Below are 24,237 nucleotides of genomic sequence, written 5' to 3' on the forward strand. Positions count from 1 at the left end.
GCATAGAAAAGGCTAAGAAGTCCATAGTTTATTTATTATAGGTCTCTATAAAGTATAAGTGAACTTAGTAAATCTTTCACAAACAGTTCTTAAAAAGGAAAAAGAAATCAACGACAGAATTAGTCAATAGGCTGCAAGGAATACATTCAGCTAATACAACTGGTACTGTTTGTTTAAGAACCTCACAGTACACTCAGTATTCCATCATGCCCCACAGGTGACAGGTCCTGTTATTTTTATGGAACAATAAAGGAACCTGGGTTGAAACTAAATGAGGACTGGAATATTTCTTGTCCTTCGAGAAAGAAGGGTTGTTTATGACTTTAATGAGCATACCTCTGAGCAAGATTACAGGTAAATAACCTTTCTTTTTCTTTCAGGCGATCTTCATCCATAGTCATAAGCACTGAATAGAATAGCAAGCCCATCCCTCAGAGAGCGGAAAAGAAACAGAACCATTCCTATAAATACCCAGAAAGATTCCTCAATGATGCTTGCCCTGCTTGAGTGTCTTCCCTGGAGTCTGAATCTAGACACTAATGTCAAGTAAATGTATGGGTAGACCTCCAGGTCACAGCTTTTCCAATCTTTGCTTCCGGAAGAATAATAGCTTGTAAATCAGTTACATTCCTACCATCATAGAAAATGATTGATGAAGGAAATTTGGTTGTGTGCTTTCCCATTTTTTTACTCTAAATCAAGCATGTAGTATTTTGTTAAAGATTGCACAAAATTAAATTGACTCTAAAAGACGTAACTTGTTCATCTTTTTTCCTTATCCCTGTGATAGTTTCATGCCATGGAATGTCCCTTGTGTGCAACAACTTTGTTGCTGTCTGAATAATGTAAATAATATGAAATGACGATTCATTTTGAAATGATTCTCTGTCTTTGCCACTATTCCAGGAGTATGTTGTTTGACCCTGATGGTGGCTGCTTGTATAGTGGATCTCAGGACTGTCTGCGAGTTTATGGATGGGAGCCAGAACGTTGTTTTGACGTGGTTCCTGTGAATTGGGGCAAGGTTTCTGATATGGGCTTGTGCCTAAATAATCTGGTGAGTGTTGGCCTTCCTAATTTCACCCACCTTACAGTAGGAAAAGTCTATGCCTGATCATAATATGTGCCCTCAGATCTTTGTCCCATACCTCAAAGGACTATTACTTCTTTCCTTAGATTGGCGTCTCCTTTGCCACTTCTGTCACCTCTACCTATAAGGTGGATCTGAACCAGGTGGCAAAAACGGCATCTGCTCGACAAGAGCTGGCACAGAATGAACGGCCACTTTCTCATCCCACACCCAAGGGAGCCTCGCTTCGGCGTATCTATGAGAGGCCGACCACCTCCAACAGCAAGCCACAGAGGTACGTCACCGTGAGTGAGGGAGAATAATCCCAAATTCACCTTCATTTTCTTTTGAAATTTGCATTCTCTCACACATGCAAACTGTCACATCAAAGGTAACAAGCCCCCTACACTGATTTTGGACAATACCATTGATGTTACCTTTCCTGCTTGTCCCTTGTTAAGTTTAAATTTATGCAACTAATATTCCTGCATCTCGACCAGTATGGATTACAAAGAGAAGTGAGAAGTGAGTTAATGTAGGGACTTAAATTTGTTTTATGGTTTATTGATGTGTAGACCATGCTTTACGTTGATGCTGCACTAACTCTTAACACTTTCTTGTGCGTATAATCATAATAACTGAGTTATTCTGCCTTTCCAGGGTCATTTTATATAATAATGCCTGAACATAAAAAAGTTATTTTCATCAGTGCCTATCTTGATTTGACATTAGCTAAAACAGTTTTTCCCCTAAAGAGACAATTTATTGCCTGAAATAAAAGAGCTAGTTCAACCTTCATTTTTTAAAGCAACCTACATTAATAATGTGTGATATATTTATACATCACCAGCCATGACTGACTGCAATACATCTCTGTTAATGATAAAATACAAGCCATGTGCAACACAAGTGTAGGAAAGTGCCCCTTTTTAGGCCTCGCCTGGCGTCGAAGCGCGCATGCGCTCCTCGCCCTGCGAGGGCTATAGTAAACCGTACTAGAAGGGGAGCTTTAATCCACGCCCTTGTGTCTCGACCGTTTGCAATTGGCTTATGTCGTGATTAATGTTTTTTCTGTGCTTTTGGTTTGCTGGCTGTCACTTTTGTTGATGCCCTTGCAGTTTTGTGATGCCGCCCATCGTGACAAGCGCATCTGTTTTGACTCAGCCCATGTGACAGCCAGCAAACCCAAAGCACGGAAAAAAACATTAATCACGACATAAGCCAATTCTAACAAGTGGCTGAATGAAAACAGATGGTGAGTTTTTTTTTCTCTTTGTGCTTCACAGCCCTCGTGAAGAATTTTCTTATCTGCTTGTTAAATAAACAAGCAGATAAGAAAAGTCTTAACAACAGCCATGAAGAAGACGAGCCAAGGCGCACCGGCATTCTGAGGGCACCTGTTCCCAGCACTTTCCCCTCCAAACGTTTCCAAGACCTATTTTGATTGTTTAGCCTGCATTCCCGGTTAACTTGGCCTGGAGATGGATGTGTGGGTGAAGACATTCAGCTGCTAGTGCACATTGTTTTACATCAGAACATTTTTAGACTCAAAAGCAGCTACCATGCCATGTTAGAGAGCACTGGCTGCAAGGTGCCCCAGAGCTTCACCAACCTGTTCTTGGAGCCTTCAAGAAACAAGCGTTTGCAATGCAATAGGTCTCGCATTTATGCGAGTTTAAGCTATTGGCATTGTAAATGACAATGCATTTTATTTATGTTTAAAAAAACGAAAACAAAAATAAAAGGCATTGTCCTTTACAATGCCAATAGCTCAAACTCGTGTAAATGCGAGGCCTATTGCATTGCAGATGCTTGTTTGTCATGGTCATCCCCACTTTTGGCCTCTGATACTGATGTTTTTTGACTGACGGGCACTGGGTCCCTGTTAAAGAAGGCCCCACTGACCGTTTTCTTTCCCTAAAACAAATACATGCACAATTGTTCACCAATTGGCAAAGACTTTACTACCCCTGTAAGTCTCCAGTAAATTGTAACTCTGGTCCAAACGGTATGGATACTAAAAAGGGTCCCTAGGTGCTGCAGCATGTATTATGCAACCCTAAGGAACCCACACACAAACTGCATGCAGCCTGCCACTGCAGGATGTGTGAAAGTTTGCAAACTCTTGTGGAAACACAACATGACATACTCCCTGCATCATAATACATATGAGGGCATATCTGCATGAGCAGATATGCCCCTGTGATAGCTAGTCCTATTTCTAGATATTGCCAGTGAATAGGGAAGCCATCTTAAGTATATGTACTGGGCAATGGTCATCACAAGTCCCCAGCTACATGATGGCTTTACTGAAATACATGATGTTTGGTATCAAACATCTTGTCTTGATAAATATGTACTGCTGCCAGTACTGGATTTATAATGAAATGCACCCAGAGGGCACTTTAGAGGTACCCTGGGCAAAACCTACCACAATCCGGTTTGTTGGCTGGACTGTTCCCATGAGGCACAGGGTCAAGACTGATTTACATATGGCTGGGTCTAAACTGGGGTGGCATAGTGAGCAAAATAGCAATGTATTTAACCCAGATCCCTTGACTGGGGGTGAATGTTTGATTTGCTCTACATTCCGTTTATCATCGGTGTGTCTTTTGCTTTCTCGCCTGAAGTGTGCTGGGTATGCCCAGACGTGGGTCCTGGGCTCACAGTGCCACTGGATTCAAGCTAGCCTGGCTGATGATGGGTGATGCCCCGAAACCGGTCCCAGGATGCTTGTTTCCGGTCCAGGGAGGCCCTGGTTTGGCAGTTCAGATTGGACTGTTCCCATGAGGCACAGGGTCATGACTGATTTGCATATGGCTGGATCTAAACTGGGGTGGCATGGTGAGCAAAAGAACAATGGATTTAACCCAGATCTCTTGACTGGGGGTGAATGATTGATTTGCTCTGCATTCTGTCCATCATCTGTGTGTCTTTTGGCTGACTGGTCTCATCCAGCCTGCCACCATAGACCCGTTTCTGACCCCCTGCAGGTGAGAGCCAGTGCTCTGAGGTTAGAAACAATGTCTGCTCTGGCAGGATGTGTTTACATCTCCACCAGCAGAATGGCTAGTGATTTAGCATATCAGGTCTGGGAGCTTTAAAGCCCCTGCCAAATTTTATATGCGACCCCCAGCTTTCCCCAGACCTGGGAATGCCAGCTTCCTGCCCTGGGGCCTGTTTGGTGCCACGACAGGTAAGAATTTAGCTATGCAAGTCGGAGTGTAGCACCAACAGGCTAGTCGCACCCCTAAAGTGGGCTACCTGATGTGCTCCACGAAGGAAGGTTTCCAGCATCTTGATTTTGGTGGAATTAGGAACTCTGGGACAGAGTTATGCCCACTCCTTACAGGAAGTGGCCGTATAGGGGGTGTAGTGACCCCAAGGGTAAATATTCCATTGGCTATTTCCCTTCACTCCCCTTAACACCTGGCACTAGGAGTGCAGCTTCAACTGACTAAAGAAGAAGAAGAAGAAGAACCAAGAAGAGCCAAAGAATGTGAGAACTGTGGACTAGTTGTGGACATTGGCGCCAAACCCTGCCTGCCTACTCCTGTCCCAACAATTGCAAAGACCCGACTCGTCCTGCAGCTGTGCATCCTCCAAAAGCCTTAAAAAAAGGCTGCCAGTACTTTGCCAACCAGCCAGCATCTCCCTTGAGAAGTGGAGGAGCCACTTCCCAACAACCTGTAGGCACAGACCGTAATGTTCGGTTCACTGATCTGCGGACCACTGGGTCCACCAACACAGCAGCTTCCCATTAGGAGGTCACCATGCTCCATCCATTCATGGTCAGGTCCATCTTCTAGCCAAGTTTGGAGATGCAAGGACCCCCTGGAGCCTCCCTGCAGCAAAACACGGGGTACTGGGTCCCTCGCAGCAGCCAAGGCTTGTTTGAAGTACACCTGTACTGATCAGCCGACAGGAGTGGTCAGCTTCGCAGAGGCCAGCACCAATTGTGACCCAGCTGGCCTGTTTATGTCCCCATATCCAGGTTGATACCATAAATGAGAGCCTCCAATGCAAGCGACCCGCCGGCCAATACACCTCTACACTCGAGCCCCACAGCCCGAGTCCGGGCCTACCAATGGTGTCCCTGAGTCTCTCAAAAACAGAGCCCCCCTTTGCGTTCTGATGGAATTGTCCCCAAATCCTTCCTTGCTGCCTCTTCCGTACAGGTACTTTTCTCTACAGGCTTCACCAGTAGTGTTTGAGTCTACTACCCTTGCAACCAGCACCTCTGCACCCGGACACACCAAGGCAGGAAACTCGAAATGGCTAGTGGTTCGAAGGTCCCTGGACCCTATTTCCCATAAGTCCTTGTCAGAGGGACAGGCGGAAACAGAAGCGAGGAGGCCGTATGGACGTAATCATGGGATAGGTTTATTAGCGTACTCCGTCTCGCAGTTATTGAGAATCTACGTCTCAAGGTACACCAGAAAAAGAAACAAACACAGTCTTGGCCAGTTCCTGGAATCTTCGAGGAGGTACACCACTGTAGGGGTTTTCTTTACTTCTATTAGGGTCTGGTTGGGTCCTCGAGGTTTTACTCAAAATAAAATAAAGAAAAAGGAGCGGTCAGTGGCCATGCACAATTTGCTACCATTGGCTTCCACCACACCTCCTGAAGGATTAGCTAATTGGACTGTGCAGGAAAATGAAAGTATAATGGCTAAAGGCAGGGAGTCACCCACTAAAATAAAACACTGTTTGTACCGGTTTTCCCCACGTTGGGATGTCGGGGAGTTTAGGGATTCAGGGAGGCTAACAAGCAGTTTCCTTCCTTCCTTCCCTCTGCTCACGTACCGCTTTCTGCCGCAACTCTCCTGAGTTGCGGCAGCTCATGCGTGTCCTCTGGGATCAACCAGTCTTCACACCACACCTCGGGGTTCTCGTCGTCTCCGGTGCCGTCTTCATCTGCTTTCGCCTCCGCGACGTCTTCAGCTGTTCTTGAACTCCCGCTTGGCTCTCTCGCAGTTCCTCTTCCACCCGCTTCTCCCCTGGTCGCTGGTTCTTCCTCTTTTCTCGTCCTTTCCAGGGTCCTCCCTGCGACTGATTGGACGGTTTGTATTTTCGCTCCACCCCTCCACGGATCGAGTAGTTCCTGGGTTGCTCTTCCGGGCTGTGTGGAAGTACGAAAGTCCGTTTTTAGTGTTGTGGTTTCTTTCCTGCGGTGGTGGTCTTCGTCCGAACCCTGGAGGTAAGTAACCCATGGGGGGCGGGGCTGATGTGATTACTGGGGCCTGTTTGGGGTGCTTCCTCACAGTCCTGAAGAGCAGTCCTGTAAGTTGATTGCAAGTACCCCTATGCAGTGTATGTTATTCCCATAGTATAACATTACAGCATTCGAGGCTCATGCCTCAAATCTGACAGCTGTATTTTCTATATTTCTAAAAATTGCTTACTCGAAAAGTACTTACCTGATATTGAAGATCTTGGTGTTCAAATTAATATAAAAATGTGTGTTATTTTTATAAGTTGGTGTCCGGTTTGTTTATTGAGTGTGTGACTCATTTATTGACTCTGTAAGTGAAACAGATGCCTAACACTAACCCTCTGATAAGCCTTGGGCTGCTCGAACACAGTACCACAAATGAAGCACCTTGTGATTGTTAAATCAAGCCCTTGCACACTAATAAGGGATATCTGGACCCTGCACACAGCACCTCTTTTTGGTACACTATATAGAGAGGCAGCTTCCTACAACAAGCTGTGTCACAAGAAAGCACCAATTTTGTTTGATTTGTAAAGCCCATGGCTGCCCTCAGAAGGGCTTCCAAGTGCTACGAAATAGGTTTACTGTAGATACCAGTGGGCAAAAATACATAGTAGAGCAGTGTCTTAAGTCGTTAAGACGGTAACTAATAGAACTGCCACGAGTAATAAAGGGGACAGAGACCCCTTGAGTGAGGTGACAGTAGTGCTACCTAAGCAGGGAAAAGACCGCTAGATTGTGACTCCTTTATACTGGTATCAATGGCTGACACATTCAATAAGATACTGGATGAGATCTTGGCAGGTCCACTGTCAAAGGTAATTGGTAAATCTGTGTATGAATAGGAGGCCGCTATCCCACCCCCAGCTTAAAGTGGACATTATTATTATTGGAGCATTTGAGACTCAACAACACTTTACTCTAGATACACACAAAGCATTCTGTATGGCTGAGTGGTATTTTGTTAGAAGTTTAACATTGATTTGCGGTGATGAGTTTTTAAGGTGGGGTATGCTGTTGTACATCTATGTCATGACATACACCCTAATTTCAGAAACGAAGACGATCCAGCGCTGGATGAGACGGGGTGCCACCCGTTTCTGATGATATTGGCTCTTGTAACAAAGTGCCCTCTTTCTGCATGGTTGCCCCCACTTTTTGCTAAACTGCTGATGTACTTTGACTGAGTGTGCCCTGGGTTTCTGCAAAACCGGTACCCAGGGCCTATGTCTTTCCCTAAAACTGCATTAAGACAAAACCCAATTGGCACTCTTTGGCCACAGGTCAGTCGCTTGTAAATGGTACCATAGGTACCAAGGACACTGTGGCCAGGAAAGGCCTCTAAGGGCTGCAGCACTTATTGTGCCACTCTTAGAGGCCCTGTACCTTTACACACACACACTGCCATTGCAGACTGCGTATTTTGGTGAACAACAACGTGAAGAGTCGACATGGAACACATCCCTATGTGCCATGCCTACAACCCACTGCCCTGGCATAGGTCAGCCACCCCTTTAACTATGTGCACTATACCAGTGGTGAGGGTACAGGTACATGAGCCCTGTACCCCTACAGTGTCTAAGCCAATTCTTAGACATTGTGAGTGCAGTAATGCCATTAAGAGTATATGGTGCTGGGAGTTTGTCATTATGAACTCCTCAGCACCCTAATGGCTTTACTGAAAACTGGGAATGTTGGTATCAAACTTCTCAGCACATTAAACCTGCACTGATGCTGGTGTGGGATTTATAGAAAAATGCACTCAGAGGGCAACTTAGATGTCCCCTGAAAAACGACCTAACACTAGTGTCCTGGGTGAGTGGCTGCTTGCCAACTGCCACCACCAGACATGTTTCTGGACCCCTGGGTCGAGAACCTACTGCTCTCGGGGGTCTGAAACATTGCACATCCAGGGACGAGGTGCCAAGCCTCCTCCCCCAGGATAGGCCGGGTCCACGAAGGGGAAGCTTCAAAGGCTTGCCGCCTTTGTGAGCTACCTAGCCAATTGCTACTGGCCCCCACCTGTTCTGAACCCTTCTTTGGGTGGGAGAATCGGTGGGAAAACCAAGTGAGGAAGGAAGGGAAGTGTGCACCTTTGCCAACCTCACCCCTCGGATGGGGGAGGCAAGGCGAAACACAACTCCGTCCCTGCCATCTTGCACATGGGGGGGGACCCAGCCAACCAGAGAGAGGCATATGCCCCCCTCCCACTGGAGGGTGGCATAATACGGGGTGTACCCACCGCAAGGAAGGGACCCATTGGTTCCGACCTTTAATTCCCTGTACAGCCCCTTAATATAGTATTTAGGGGCAACCCTGAACCTTGCCTCTGCAGACAACCGACCAGAAGAGAAGAAGGACCAAAGAAGCCATTCTGAAACTGAGAAGAGGACACCCACTGACTTGGCCGCAGCCCTACCAGCCTGTCTGCACCTGGAACCTTCTCCAGTGAACTCCCGGTGTGTCCTTCAGCCGGCAGCCCTCAAGAACCCGAAGGACATGCCCTGCCTTCCAAAACCAAGACTTTGTCGCCAGTGCGCACCGGAGTTGCTCACCCACAGACTCTGGCCCCGCCAAACCCGCGAGTCTGCGCCCGACGCCCCCAGCCCGAGTTAGAGTGGCCCAACACCACGAGGAGGTCTCCCCTGTGATTCTGACCTGAGATGTGGTGATCTCTGACCCGCCTCAACTCTCCAAACGACATCTGCAGTCTCTTTCTGGAGGATCCCTCTGACCGTGAATGGAGCTGGTAAGAGATCCTGACACCTAAAGATACGCCTGCACCCGACGTCCCACGGCCTTGTTTGGCCCAAGCGACGGTGTCCCAGCATCCCCAGGCATCCCAACTTACCTCTCCAACCGGTGGTCACCGCCAGAAGATCTTTGTCCCCAATCTTTTCTGAGTCTTTATTGCAATTGGAGAATCCCCATTGAAATCAACAGGGCATCTGACACCAAAACAGCACCCTGCACCCAGCTACCCCTGCACCGCTGCGGGTGTACTTTGGGTGCTAACTCAGATCCCCTTTTACCCTGAGCCTAACACCAGGAGCTTTGCTCCCACAACCTTGTGGCCTGCTCGTGATCAGCCGCCAACTGGAGACCCCCTATCCCCAATTGGATAACATTGGACCTCAGCACTCTCCACCTGGCCGCCCTAGTGCCGCTGAGGGTGTTTGAGATTGCATCCTCGACCCTGGGGGAACCCTTGTTTTAAACCCAAAATACCAACTCCCAGAAATAGCTACTTATCTGTAAACCGAGAACTCAATTTCCTCTAATAGGATTACATTGACTGCTTTTCTTGAAAATTGTTCTAAGTGTGGAGTTGGTTTGTATGAAAACTTGAAAAACTGCAAATGTACTGAAAGTTAATTACTTACCTTTTGTCTAGAAAATGTCTCCGTGTGAAATCAAGGCATATCACACTGATTAGCAAAAGTAACTTAAAAAATAATCTAAAAATGTAGCGTGCACTGTAATCTGTAAAGTAACTGAAAAGTAATTTCGAATTGTTGACTTACCTGTAATTCAACCAACTGCATTTGAACCTGCATTCAACTGTAAATAACTGCATACGAATTTGCAAAGTATTTCACTTACCTGCACCATGCCTGACTTGGTTCTAGAAATAAAATTACTAATTAATATTTTTGATACAAACAAATTGGTCTGAGTTCAGTCTTTCAGTGTGACTTGATTTGCTGCCTGAGTGTGTACAACAAATGGTTAACACTACCCTCTGATAAAGCTTTACTACTCGCCTACACTACCACAAATAGAGAGTTAGGTGCTATCTACTTTTACCCCTGCCTACCTTTGGGGTTCAACTGGACTCTGTGCACACTATACCTCCTTTTGGTATAGTATATACAGAGCCAGCTTCCTACAGCTCTCAACTTGAAATCTCAAAGACCGAGATGGAGATAGAAGCCAACATGCCTCAGAGTGGTTGATGGTGTCTGGAACACTGTTTGTGGTATTGTTCCATGCTATTTATTTGTGTAACTTTATGTACAGGACCTGTCTGAAGCAGTTCAGCACATAAGTCAGTTAATACAGGAGATATTCCTGGTTTTAGAATTTACAAAGAAGCTATCGCCAAGTAAGTTTTATATCCCATCCTGTGCATAGTCACTACCAACACAAATGTATGTTTGACACACATTGAAGTGTATTTAGGGTATGTTAAACACATATATTCAAATATTTAATTTAGTTTTTTCCTTTTGGGGGATTCCACCCAAGCCCTCATTTTTTAATTTACTTTTAACCTTCCTTTACTACAACCCACAGCCCAAGCCCTAAAATTACCGATGCGCCCCTTTGCCACTACCTAGCCCTAAACCCTAAAATTAGCATTACCTCCCTTTATCACTATGAACCCTTAAATTTAGTCTTGCCGTTATTTGAAGTATGTGTGTGTGTGTGTGTGTGTGTGTGTGTGTGTGTGTGTGTGTATATATGTATATACATACATACATACATACATACATACATGCATACATACACACACACTTACCTATCTTACCATGCGTGGTCAAGGCACAAATAATACCTGCTTATTGAAGGCATTGGGTGGTAAAGATATAGTTGTAAAGGCCATTTCCCATCTGCATCAACCATGGTGGTGCAGCAAATCTTGATGAGCACTTGGGTATAAATATGTCATGATGTGGCTGACGTCATACATGCCAATGATGTTAGATACATTTGAAAAAGCCATGAGTGGCTGCAGTCTCCAATGTCTTTATTGCACCACAATGCATTTGCAAAATAATACTGACTCCCAAATATTTCTAAATAGCACAGCACAAGTCAGTGCTGATTCCAGAAGCTTGCCTAAAGTTTTTGATTTATTAGTTCTACTGTTGTGGGACAACTGATTGCTTGTACAGCTTTATGGACCCTGTGACTGCCCTGGAAAGGGAGTGGATGAGAATTCAGGTCCCTGCATTTACGAAAAAATACTACTCTGCATAGTTGCAGTGTGTTATACCATGGTTGTGTGGTAGTAATCACACCGATTTAAAAGTTAGCGTATCTGATGGATTCATGCCTCTCCCCTTACTTAGTCAAAGACTTACCTGAGCATATGGCCACATAACAACTGGGCCACTGCGGATGTCGGCTGGAGTCCCCTCAAGTTGCAGCATCGAATACAGGGGTCTGTTGCTGGACTGGCAGCCAACAATCCTTGTCAGCTGTAAGTGGAGCAGAAAGTTACACCGAAGACCGGTGATCCTTGGGAACCCCGTAGCTGCCTGTAACATTTTGGAAGGAAAGACTTCAGTTCTCACAGTGCACTAGAACATCTGGATTTGGACTACTCCCTCGGAGGGCCCAATGGGCAGCACTTCTTTGGATCCGGAGCATTGTTTTACCTGCAGTTAGCAGGGGACTAGTGCCACTAGTCCAGGGGAGTGTAAGGGGGCTACAGGCTTCCACAGGAGTCCCTCTATCTGGGAAATTGAGAGATAACCTAGGACGAGTCTTGATCAGGCAGTTCCAGGAGTGTTGCCATAGGTGCAGGGAATTCCACTTTTGCCTTGTACAAGTCCTGTTGTCGCTGACACAGGTTTCTTCTTCTGTCTTCTTTGATGCAGGTTGTTCAGAACTGAGGTTCTGGTGTCAGAGGTGTCCCTTAACTTCTAGATTTAGGGGAGCTAGGGGTGTGAGAGCAAGTAGCCAACGGGCCGCTAGTCCCTACGGCTAGTCCTTCCCTTAGGTGACCATATGCAGGGGTGTGGGTCACCTTTTCTACCCAAACTCTATTCTGCCACTCCTATAGATGTACACCCCCTTGACTAACTAGTTTCCGTCCTGTCCGGGTGCAAATGTGCCTCAGTCTGGGGAGGGCTTGTTCCTCCTCTGGAAGTCAGCCCTGATGCATAGCAGATGCGGTGCAGCCTTTGAAGCTCAACTTCTTGATATGCCACTTCACTTGCCTGCTTGGTAGGAGGTAGGTGTGACCTTCTTCTGGTCCAAGCCTTTGATCCTGACTCCTGGGAGTGATCACACTGCCTGGCAGGAGGTCAGAATTATGTCTTGTCTGCAGCAAACGTGGGAAACTCAGGTTTGCCAGCCAGAGCACAGAGAAGCTAGGACAACCAGGCGGGCAACATCTAAGCTGCGTGCATGCCACATTGCCCTTGACATGAGATTAGTGTCAGGGATGAGAAGACATGGTGTTTGATACCAAACACAATATATTTAGGTGGTTCCATAATGGAACTGTTATCCACGGGTTTGCCTGGGTGCCAGCCCATGTTATCCTATGCATGTTTATCACTTTCAGTGTCATTTAATGGTAAAGGGCACTGTAGGGTCATATTAGGTCATTTCCACACCTTTGATACAAGGCATCCTGCATCCTGGTCTTTAGGAGGCCTTCCTTAGGGATGAGTGGCATATATAACAGATAGTGCATTGACTTTGCAACACATGGCGGGGGGGCAGAGTCAAGTTTGAGCAGTTGGCACTGGGTGGCCTGATGTCAGTAGTTTCTTTGTGTTACTTAGGGTGACACAACCAGTGCTGCAAGCCCCAGGGACCCCTTTACTTCCCAATGGGGGGTTACTACTGATACCATATACTAGGGACTTATGAGTTGGGCAAAGTCCTTGTCAATTGGGAGTGCCAATTTACACACAACCGTTTTAGAGAGAGAGTACTGGCACTGGGGCCTGGACAGCATGCTCCAGCGCACTAACTGAGTCATAATCATCAGCAGTGGGCCAAACATTGGGGGGCCATCTGAAAAATGCACTTTCCTGCAATAACTTCCTAACCTATTCATAAGAAGTGGTCCTATGTTTCTGAAGAGACCAAAATACGCACACTTAACCATACAATTTTGGCTTTGGGAGAGGTAAACATACTAGTTTCTGAACTACATAAAGCTTGCACTACCTCAAAAGCCATGACCATGTCCTGCCCGGAGGAGAAATGGGTCTTAGGGGTGCATATTGAAGGTTCTGAATAGCATTGAATATTTAGTTTCGGTAGAACAGGAACAACAAATGCTACATTTAAGTTGAGATGCTGTAAATGTGTGTACTCGATATGCACAACCCCATAAGTCATGCAGTGGACTGATTGTGCCTAAAGTTAATGCTGCCCTAAATGAAAGAATGGAGTGGGTGTGCATGTATATGTATGTGGTGACAGTATGATAGAACACACAGGTACCGGCAAAAGGTTCAGCAGTGGCTGCCAGATTGATATTCACTGCAAGGCCACATCAGTACTTAGTACATCTGATTTCTGTAAAACCAAAAAATAGGGTAGCAGCTCATCAAATTGGTAGCATTAAAGCTGACCTTGGCTAAAAGAAAAATTGCCATGTGCTGGAAGCAAACTGTTGCTCTTTCACTAGAAGTATAAGTTTCAAATCTGATCCCGTGGGTCACTGTCGAATGTGAGAGTAGCAGGCAGCATGGGACTTTGCAGACACTGAATGTAGGTTGTCTATGTGGGATAACACCTCAATGATGAACAAACGCAAGGGAAAACCAGGTGATAAACAGAAAAATATCAATGTACCTCTTTAGAATGAAAATGAGGTGCTTTTATGTTTGATTGTGGTCCAGTGTATGTGTAAGACTGAACTACTGATTTCTGCTGGGTCGCTCATCTTGCTATGAATTGCTATGTGTTGTGACTTTTTGATTTTTGAAATGTTATTGCAATACAAATAAAAAATGTCAAAAAAAGACCTATCCTATGCACAAGAAAAGTACAACTATAATGAAGAAAGGAAAAAACAAAGCCATGATTAATCGGAGACACGAAAAGGAGAAAAAATGCTTCTCTTTAACAGGAAAAACAACCTACAAACAGAACATTTATAATAATTGATCATTATAATATTGCCATATACCCTGATAAATATCCTAGATCTCCCTTCTGCTTGGGAGCATTCCTTCTTTCAAGAATAAATGCTCTAATTTTAAAGCAAATATCTAGCTTTTAGTGTAGTTTAGAACCTGAAAACCTTCATATCTGGTTATATCAGATAGCAGTTAATCATGGACCAACCCTATGACAGGACCATAATAGTTGACTTAACAAGTCACAATTTCTCCCTTTGGCCATGTATAAATCACAGTTAAATACATCCAGCCTGAATATCCTCGGTGATTACAAGTACTGCTAAATAGAATTGTTCTATGCGTCATAATGAGAGATACACATGGGCTTTAAAGAGCTGGCTCAGTTTAGTTCAATCTTCTTTAGCACCTTCAATGTATTTAAAAAAATCATTACACTTAATACACATGCACACAGGCTGCATGTACCCTTTGGTTTGCAGTGTCTTTCGAATTTCTTTTTGGTATCTGAAATACATCTGCTTAGTACTTCTATGTTAGTGTGGGCTAAAAGATTTAACAATCCACCTGCAATTAATATTGAACAGGGTTTTTTTTCACTCGGCTAAAGCATTACTGCATCAGAATGTATACTCGGCTTGCTGATTTCTATTTTATTAACTATCCAATGAGCCATTTGGCTACCGTTTTTGAACTGTTTGCCTCTTGCCAAAGCAGAATTCTGCGTTGGCTAGTGAGTACTCTGTTGTCCCTTTTGTCTCTCATGGTGGCCTATTATCTGGAAGGTTAAACAATGTCTCAAGGAGTGTGCGTTAGTCTATCTGAAAGAAACAGTTAGTTATAGATTCTTTACCTTCGAATCTCCCCGAGGCGTCAGACTGAAGGTGGCGTCGGTCGACTCCGCGTTCAGCATGGTGGTCGCGAGGATGACGTTGCGGTAGCTACATAGACGCCGCCCTCGCGCGCTGACGTCAGTTCTTTCTTCCGCACCCGCAAGCGCAGATCCGGAGAGAGCGGTACACCCAGTCCATATTTGTCTGAACTTATTCTCAACTTCGTTGTGTTAGAGTCCATCGACTCCTGGTACAAGAGGGATGCCCGGCTTTAAAGCTTGCGGTTCCTGTAATCGACTCATGTCAGTGACGGATCCGTACCGCGTGTGCCTCTACTGCCTGGAGTGTGACCAGGACCCTAAGTCGTGCTCCGACTGCCGGACCATAGCCCTGAATTCTTTGCGAGAGCAGTCCCGAAAGCTATTCGAGGCCCAGTAGTTGGCTCTGCGCTGCTCGAGGTCACGGTTGTGTAGCCATCACCACTCTTCATCGAAGTCTTCGCACTCAGGGTCAGGTAAGTCGAAGCACAAAAAGAAGTCGAAGAAGCATCGTCGCTCTTCAACTTCTCCCCGTCCCTCGGCCGACGCGACAAGGGATGCGGGTGGTGCCCCTCCCACAGCTCCGCATGCAGAGCCTGCTTGATCGACTCCGGGTTTCCCTCCCTTCCCGGTAGCCGGTGCGACCTCTGCCCAGCTTCGGACTTTCTATGTAGCGATGCATGCTATCTTTGGGCAGCCCGACTCCGCCAGCGCGCCTTCGGGCCCCACGTACTCTGCTGGGGGCCCTGGGCCGTTGGCTTCGGCAGCTACGGCCTCGGCGCCGCAGGGTCCCCTTGGATCCAAGCCTGGATCCGGATCGGTGCCGGCGGTCTCTTTACGCCTCCCCCAGCGACGATTCCACCGGCACCACGTCCACCACCCGCGTCAGCTGTGTCCCCAGCCAACGTCGACCCTGGCCTCCACCTCGAGGTAAACAATGAGTCGGACCGGCGTCAACGGGTACTTTTGTGTCCCTGTTCTACCCTGGCTCTTTGAGACCAGATTGGCAGCCAGAAGAGAGTGAGGAGGACTGGGAGGGGTCTGAGACCCTTTGACAGACTAGATGTTGTATGAGCAGGACTGGAGAGAGGAACTGGGGGATGCCAGTTGTTTGGATACCTCACCAGACCATGGCATGGTGTCTCCCCCTACCGTGGCTACGGAGGAGGGAGCGTCATACGCAGTGGTGTTACGTAGGGTGGCCGAGACTCTCCACCTCGAGCTACCTACGGGACTAACCTCCTGACAGAGGTGCTTCAACCGGTGGAGAGCTCTTCAGGGCACCTGCTGCCGTTTAATGAAGCCCTGACGGACAACCTTTTGGGCACATGGTCCAGGCCCAACACAGGGACTCCTGTGGACTGGATGATTGCCCGACGCCACTGCCTGGCCCCGGGCGACCCCAGTTTCCTTTTCCAACACCCCCACCCCTGAGAGCTTGGTAGTCCCAGCCTCTACGTCCAAGAGCGCATTCCTTACCTCACCCCCGGACAGGGAATCCAAAAAGCTAGATCATCTTGGGAGGAAGATGTTTTCTTCCTCCACCTTGGGACTGCGGTCGGTAAACACTGCATATCTATTGGGCCGTTATACCGACTCTGTGTGGGACACTGTTGCGCAAGTGCTGCCTCAGTGCCCGGAGGAGGCCCGGTCCGTGCTCTCTCGAGTGGTTGCTGAAGGGAGAGACGCAGCAAAGTTGACCATCTGCTGTGGGCTGCATTGCCACGTCAGTAGTCCTTCTACACTACGCCTGGTTGCGGTTGACTGTTTTTCAGGGGATGTCCAATCCACACTTATGGACATGCCCTTTGATGGCTGTCGCCTTTTCAGCGACAAGGCAGACAATGCGCTAGAGCGCTTTAAGGACTCTCGGACTACGGCCAGGTCCTTGGGCCTCTCCACCACCCGCCCTGCGCAGTCTGCATTTTGCCCTTTTAATGGCTACGGAAGGGGTGCCCAACTACGTCCGGCCCAGAGCCACAGGCTGTTCAGCCCCAGCCCCAGCACAGCCGGGGACGTGGGAACCACTGCTGTGGTTCTGGGGGCTAGCGAGCAGGCCAGGCCACCACAGCCACCTCTGTAGCAGCCTCTAAACCCTCCTAGTCCGACCTTTCAGGGCCACCAAACGCCTGTCGGCGGCAGGATCGGCCATCACCTCCCCCACTTGTGCACAATCACGTTGGACAGGTGGGTTTTGCGAATAGTCTGAAGGGGCTACTCCCTCCCCTTCGAGACTACCACTCCACCCATGCCACCTCAGTACCATCGCAGGTTGGAGGATTACCTGGCCCTTCTCCAACAGGAATTTTCGTCACTCTTGGCAAAGGGTGCCATCTAGCTCGTTCCTGCCCCAGAAGTAGGTCATGGTGGTTGTTCCCACTACTTTCTGGTGCCCAAGAAGGACAAAAGTCTGCGTCCTGTCTTGGATCTCAGGAACGTCAACCGCTTCCTCTGGAAGGAGAAGTTCAAGATGTTGACTCTCGCTCAGGTCTTGTCTGCCCTCGACCCTGGAGACTGGATGGTAGCGTTGGACTTGCAGGGCGCTTATTTTCATATCCCCGTCCTGCCAGCCCACCTACGTTTCCTGCGGTTCACGGTAGGCGCGAGCACTTTCAGTTTACCGTGCTCCCTTTTGGCCTTACCAGCACCCCCCTGGTGTTCACGAAAGTGATGGCATTGGTCGCAGCTCATCTGCACAGAACAGGGGTTCCAGTTTTCCCCTATCTCGTCTCCCACCTCCAGACTACGGCCGACCTCCTGCATTCGTTGGGGTTCTCCATCAACGTGCCCAAGTCACACCTGACCCCCTCTCAGAAGCTCCTCTTCATCTGAGCAGTTCTGGACACAACGCAGTTTCGTGCTTATCCTCCCGAGCAGCAAGTCCGGGATATTCGGGCTATGATTCCGATCTTTCAGCCTCTATCCCGGGTTTCTGTCAGAATTACCCTCCGGCTGCTAGGCCTGATGGCCTCCTGCATCCTGCTGGTGGATCATGCCAGATGGCATATGCGGGCTCTGCAGTGGGACCTGAAGTTCCAGTGGGCCCAACATCAAGGGAATCTGTCCAATTGCGTCCAGATCTTGGAGGGCACTGCACACCAATTGCAGTGGTGGCTTACGAACCAGGATTGGGTCGCAGGCCGATCCCTCTCCCATTCTCAACCAGAGTTCACAGTGGTGACCGGTGCATCACTCATGGGATGGGGCGGCCACATGGGGAAGGCGGAGAGCAGAGGCTTCTGGTCTCTGACGGAGTCGAGGCAACACGGAAGAGTATTGCAGGTGTTCACGGACAACACCACCGCCATGTGGTACTGCAGCAAACAAGGCGGAGTGGTGTCGTGGACCCTGTGTCAGGAGGCTCTCCGCCTCTGGACATGGCTGGAACATCAGGGCATATCCCTGATGATTCAACACCTGGCAGGTTCTCTGAACGCCAGGGCATACGAACTCAGCTGCAGGTGCTTGATGGTTCACAAATGGCATCTTCACTTGGTAGTGGTGCAAGGTCTCTTTCAGCAGTGGGGAGAGCCTTGGTTCGATCTAATCACCTCTGAAGAGAAGGCGCAATGTACGCAGTTCTGCATGTTGGAATTTCCAAGGCGGCACTTGCTAGGCGACGCTTTTGGTCTCAAGTGGAGCTGCGGTGTTATACGCCTTTCCGCCTATACCACTTCCCAGAGTGCTGAAGAAGAGCAAGCACGATCGGGCCCAAGTCATTCTTGTGGCTCCGGATTTGGCACGAAGAGTCTGGTATCCTGAGCTGCTCAACATGCCCATCGATCCTCCGATCAGACTGCCTCTTCGGGTGGATTTTCTGTCGCAGCAGCAGGGGACGGTCCTCCACCCGAACCTGTCCAGCCTCCACCTCCTTGCGTGGAGATTGAGCGGTGGCAGTTGACGTCATTTGACCTGCCTCCCGAAGTCTGCAATGTTATCTTGGCAGCCAGGCGTCCCTCCACTAAGACGGTTAACACCTGCAGATGGAACAAACTTGTGGCATGGTGCACAGCAAAGGCTGTGTATCCACTTTCTACCCCTCTTTCTGAGGTTCTCTTGTTCCTCCTTTCTTTGGCCCAGCAGGGCTCTGCTCTGGGCACTCTCAAAGGCTACCTCTCAGCCATTTCTGCCTTCCTTAGGCTTCCTGATCAGCCTTCTCTTTTCTAGTCCCCTGTTGTAAATAGATTCCTTAAGGGCATTACTTATCTCTTTCCTTCTGTTCCCTTTGTAATGTGCCAGTGGGACTTAAACTTGGTGCTTACTTATCTTATGTGCGCTCCCTTTGAGCTGCTGCATAACGGCCCTCCCAGGCTTCTTACTTTGAAAACTGCCTTTCTGGTGGCCATCACCTCTGCATGTAGGGTGAGTGAGCTACAAGCTCTTACTTCCAAGCCTCCCTTTCTAGCTGTCCATCCGGACATGGTCGTCTTTAGAACTAGACCTTCCTTTCTTCCCAAGATGGTTACTTCTTTCCACATTGGTCAAATCATCACTTTGCCCACCTTCTTTCCGCCTCCGCATCCTTCAAAAGAGGAACAGAGGTTCCACCGGCTGGATCCAGAACGTGCGCTTTCCTTCTACTTGGATCGCACAGAACAATTCCGGGTGGACGACCAGCTCTTTGTTGGTTACGTGGGCGCTAAGAAAGGTCGGGCTGTGCACAAATGAACCATTTCCAGGTGGGTCGTTCTGTGCATCAAAGCCTGCTACTCTTTGGCAAAGAAGGAGCCTCCAGTGGGGCTGCATGCCCATTCCACCAGGGCGATGGCAGCTGCTACTGCTTCCGGGCGAGGAGCCCCCCTGAATGACATCTGTCAGGCAGCTACGTGGGCATCGCTGCACACGTTCACCAAACACTACTGCGTGGACAGCTAAGTCCGGAGAGACGGCTTCTTTGGCCATTCTGTTCTCCAGGACTTAGTTTGCAGACCCACCTCCGGGGTTGGTATTGCTGGTGTATCTATTCTAAGCTAAGGAATCTATAACTAACTGTTTCATTCAGATGAACAAGTTACTTACCTTAGGTAACGATATATCTGTAAGAAAAATAGGTTAGTTATAGATTCCTTACCGCCCCACCCATCCTCCCTGTCCTGCGAACTGACTTCTAGGGTTAAGGTCATCCTTTCAAGGCCCTAGTTTTGTACACCAGTGGTCAGTTTCTTGCATGGCTCTGCGCTTCTGGTGTGGAAAGTAGTGTACAGAACTGACGTCAGCACGTGAGGGCGGCATCTATGTGGCTACCACAATGTCATCCCGGCGACCATGACGCCGAACGCGGAGTTGACCGACTCCACCTTTCGATGCGCAGGGGTACTGCTGACGAAAAACTTTCCGAGTCCAGTCTGACGCCTGGGAGAGATTATAAGGTAAGGAATCTATAACTAACCTATGGTTCTTACATATATATTGTTAATGAAGGTAAGTAACTTGTTTGTTAAATCGTCCTCTTTTATTAACACCCTTTCATATCCCTTATCCAACCATTTAATCTAGGCCCACGTGACTGGAACTAGAGTATTATAGTCTTTATTATTGCAAGTAACAACTGTAACAATCTGTAGGAAGGTGGCTCTCTATATAGTGTACCAAAATGAGGTGCACTGTGCAGAGAGTCCAGGTACACCTTATTAGTGTACAGGGGCTTGCCTTAACAATCCCAAGGTGCCCTATTTGTGGTAGTGTGCTCGAGCAGCCTTAAGCTTATCAGAGTGGAGTGTTTGGCATTTGAGTCAATAAATGAGACACACTGTCAATAAGGAAATCGGACACCAATTTAGGAAAATATAATAGATTTTTATGTTAATGTAGACTCCAAGAGCTAAGAGATTAGGTAAGTACTTTTCGAGTCAGCGATTTTCAGAAACACATAAAATACAGCCGTCAGATTTGAGGAATGAGCCTCGAACATGTAATTTTATCCTGTGGGAGAAGCACACACTGCATAGGGTAACTTGCAAATGACTTGCAGGACTGATCTTCTGGACTTAAGATAAGTAGTGGCCAAGTCCTTAGAACTGCCAGCAGATTGTGTTACTTGCCCAGGTGTGTCAGGTGCAGAGGTACTGGTCGCAAAGGTAGCCTCAAACGCTACTGGTGAAATCAATGGAGTACCTGTAAGCAGACATGCTGCAAGTGGGAATTTGGGAACATGTTTATCGGTACTCGAGGGGAGCTTGGTTCTAGAAAGTCTCTGGAGCAAGGTAGCACTGTTGGTAGGCTTGGACTCAGGCTGTGGGGCTCAGGTGCAGAGTTGTTTTATCCGGCGGGTAGCTTGGGTTGGAGGCTCTCACTTTTAAGGTCACCCTTGGAGATGGGGACAAAGCAGGACAGCAGGGCTATTCTCGACGATGGCGTCTGTGGTGTCCCACGTCAGGAGGACATTGTTGCTGTCCCAGCTGGACACTGAAAAAGCCTTGGCTGCTGCTAGGGCTTGGTACCCTGGGTATTGGTGTAGGGTGGGTCCTGGCATCTCCAAACTCAGTGGTGAGACAGATCGGACCTTCTGGAGCATGGTAACCTCTTCCTGGGCGGCTACTGCATCAGTGGACCCTAAGCTCAGCAGATCAGTCTACTGGACGTTGCGGTCTGTGGCTGCAGGGAAGTGGCTCCTCCACTTTAAGGGAGATGCTGACTGTTTTGGGAAGTGCTAGCAGCCCTCCGAGGCTAATGGAGGATGCACAGCTGCAGGACGAGTCGGGTCTTTGCAATTGTCGGAACAGAAGCAGACAGGCAGGGTTTGGCGCCAAGTCCACAGTTAGTCCACACATCTTGCATTCTTCAGCTCTTCTTTGTCCTTCTTCTTCTTTAGTCAAGTGAATCCAAGTTTCTGGTGTCAGGGGCACACCTAAATGCTGAATTTAGGGGCATTAACGGGAATGAAGGTTAGTAGACAATGGGCTACTTACCCTTAGGGTCACTACACCTGCTATATGACCACTTACTTTGGGGATTTGACATAACTTTGTCATAGAGTTCCTAATTCCACTAAAAACAAAACAGTGGAACCCTTCTTTCATGGAGCACATCAAGCAGCCCACCTTAGGGGTGTGACTAGCTTGGTAGGGCAACATGCCTACTTGCATATCATTTCCTGCCTGTCCTGGTGCCAAATGGTCCGTAAGGCAAGAGGTGACATCTCCCAGGTCTGGTGGAAGCCGTGGTCGCATATCAAAGGCAGCAGAGGCTTTGCAGCACCTGGCCTTGGTATGCAGATTCACTAGCCATCCTGCTGGAGGAGGTGTGAACACCTTCCCTCGGATCAGGTATTGTTTCTGGCCCTCCGAGAGCTTGGTGGTGAAGGGGGATCAGAAACTTGTTTGTGGTGGCAGGCTGTTCGATCCGAGTCAGCCAGCACATTAGAGGACTAGTAGGCTTTCAGGGAGCACCTCTAAGGTGTAAGGTGCCCTCTGGGTGCATGCCATACTAAATCTTTTACTGGAATCAGTACAGATTTATTAAGACAAGGTGTTTTAATACCAAACACTGTAGGTTTCAGTAAATCCATTGTGTATCCGGGGAATGAGTAATGATCTGTGCCCAGTATACATACTTAAGAGGGCTTCCCTGTTCAGCTGTACTATCTATTAGTTGAACTAGACAGCACAGGGGCATGTCATCTCAAGCAGATATGCCCCCACATGTAATATAATGCACCCTTCCTTACAGCTGCAAGGCCTGATGTAGGGGTGATTCACATATGTTACATGCAGTGACTTTGGGATGGCACACAGGGAGTGTGCCATGTGGTGTTTTCACTCATCGTTTGCACCATGACACGCAGTCTGCAATGGCAAGTTGCATGCAGTTTGTTTGGGGGACTGTAGGGTGGCATAATACATGCTGCAGCCCTTAGGGGCACATTTGGTACCCATGCCCTACGGATCAGGGGTACCACTTACTAGGGACTTACAGGGGTGCCAAAGTGTGTGCCAGTTGTGTTACAATTGGACCATTTACCTTGTTTTAGAGATAGAACACTGACACTGGGGCTAGTTTAGCAGGGACCCAGTGCACATCAGTTGAAAAACATCAGTGGCAACAAGTGGGGATAACCATTGCTTAAAAGGGCACTTTCCTACTCCGTGCAAATGTATATCATTTATCCCGCTTCAGTCATAGAATTTAGCCAGGCATTGCCTGACCACTAACGTCGCTATTCATCCCAGGGTCAGTTGTGACCTGTTTACTTGTATTTCCTAAATTGCTGTGTCCAATGCATAAAATCTGCCTCTAGTTCTCAGCACGTGGGACTTCCTGAATAATGCTGTGGTTACATTCTGTGAAGCACCTTCTGGTTGAGGGTATGCTTTTGTAACTGGTTAAACTGTCCTAATTTAAATTTTGCATTACAGAACACCTGTTGGCATGATTGCAAACTGTACTTCCATTCCTTATCTGTTATTGCTTTGCAATCTTTTTGTTCCTTCTAATTCTTTTTTTTATATATAGCTATTTATAGATTGGTGTTTTAGCATGGTAGCAACAGTTTCCATATACATTGTCAATCCACATATCAGGCAGTACGCTCGAGGGTTGCTTATGTTGGTTATCTACATATCTGTTTTTTACAAGCTGCGTTTTGAACTAACGCTAACGTGCAAACATTGAAACTGTGATTTGTTTTTGTTCAGCTGGTATTCATGTTTGTCCGTTCATATGCCTGCTCGAGTCCCCCGGGTGCTAGCCACATTTTGTCCTCAGGGCTGCGCGTCCACACTTGCATGAGCCATCTCGACTTAAAAATGTATTAGTCCAAGCAGTGTCCCTCCTGATCATCCCACCCCACAACGTCCCAGTTACATGTTTGATTCATGCCTACGGCTCCTTGAGACCTCTGTAGTCTTCGTATAGTTCTTGAGCTATTATCAATGTATTGTCAGGAGCTTGGAGTACCCAGCCTGTCTTTAGGGGGCATTTTGTTTGACTTGTCTTGAAGTGCTAACAACAGTGTGTACCATTCGGTGAGGGGCGTCCCTTTTACCAGGTGCCTCTGTATATGGCTCATCTCTCTGATTTCTGAGGTGCAACATTTTATCAGGTCCTGCAGCCAACGCAATACTGGGCGGGCAGAAGGTGCCTTCCAGATCATCGCTATGCTTAGTTTCTCCAGGAGTAATGCCAAATCTATAGATTTTGATGAAAGTTTGATTTTCGCTGGTCTATTAAAAAATTCCAGACAATACACTGCTACAGAAGAGGGCTGCAGTCTCCTTGTGAGATCCAACAAGATGTCAAGTAGGGACCTCCA

General features: G+C 47.7%; 1 protein-coding gene across 3 annotated transcripts in view; it reads left to right on the forward strand.

Moving 5' to 3' along the window:
- Positions 1-24,237, forward strand: part of KATNB1 (katanin regulatory subunit B1) — a 558,599-nt gene that overhangs the window by 234,279 nt on the left and 300,083 nt on the right. For all 3 annotated transcript variants that reach the window (XM_085640093.1, XM_085640095.1, XM_085640094.1), the window contains exons 12-13: positions 907-1,057; positions 1,177-1,364. In XM_085640093.1, coding sequence (XP_085496219.1) covers positions 907-1,057; positions 1,177-1,364 — 339 coding nt within the window. The remainder of the gene's footprint in view (positions 1-906; positions 1,058-1,176; positions 1,365-24,237) is intronic.

Source organism: Triturus cristatus, chromosome 12 (assembly GCF_964204655.1).
Source record: "Triturus cristatus chromosome 12, aTriCri1.1, whole genome shotgun sequence".
Lineage (NCBI taxonomy): Eukaryota > Metazoa > Chordata > Amphibia > Caudata > Salamandridae > Triturus > Triturus cristatus.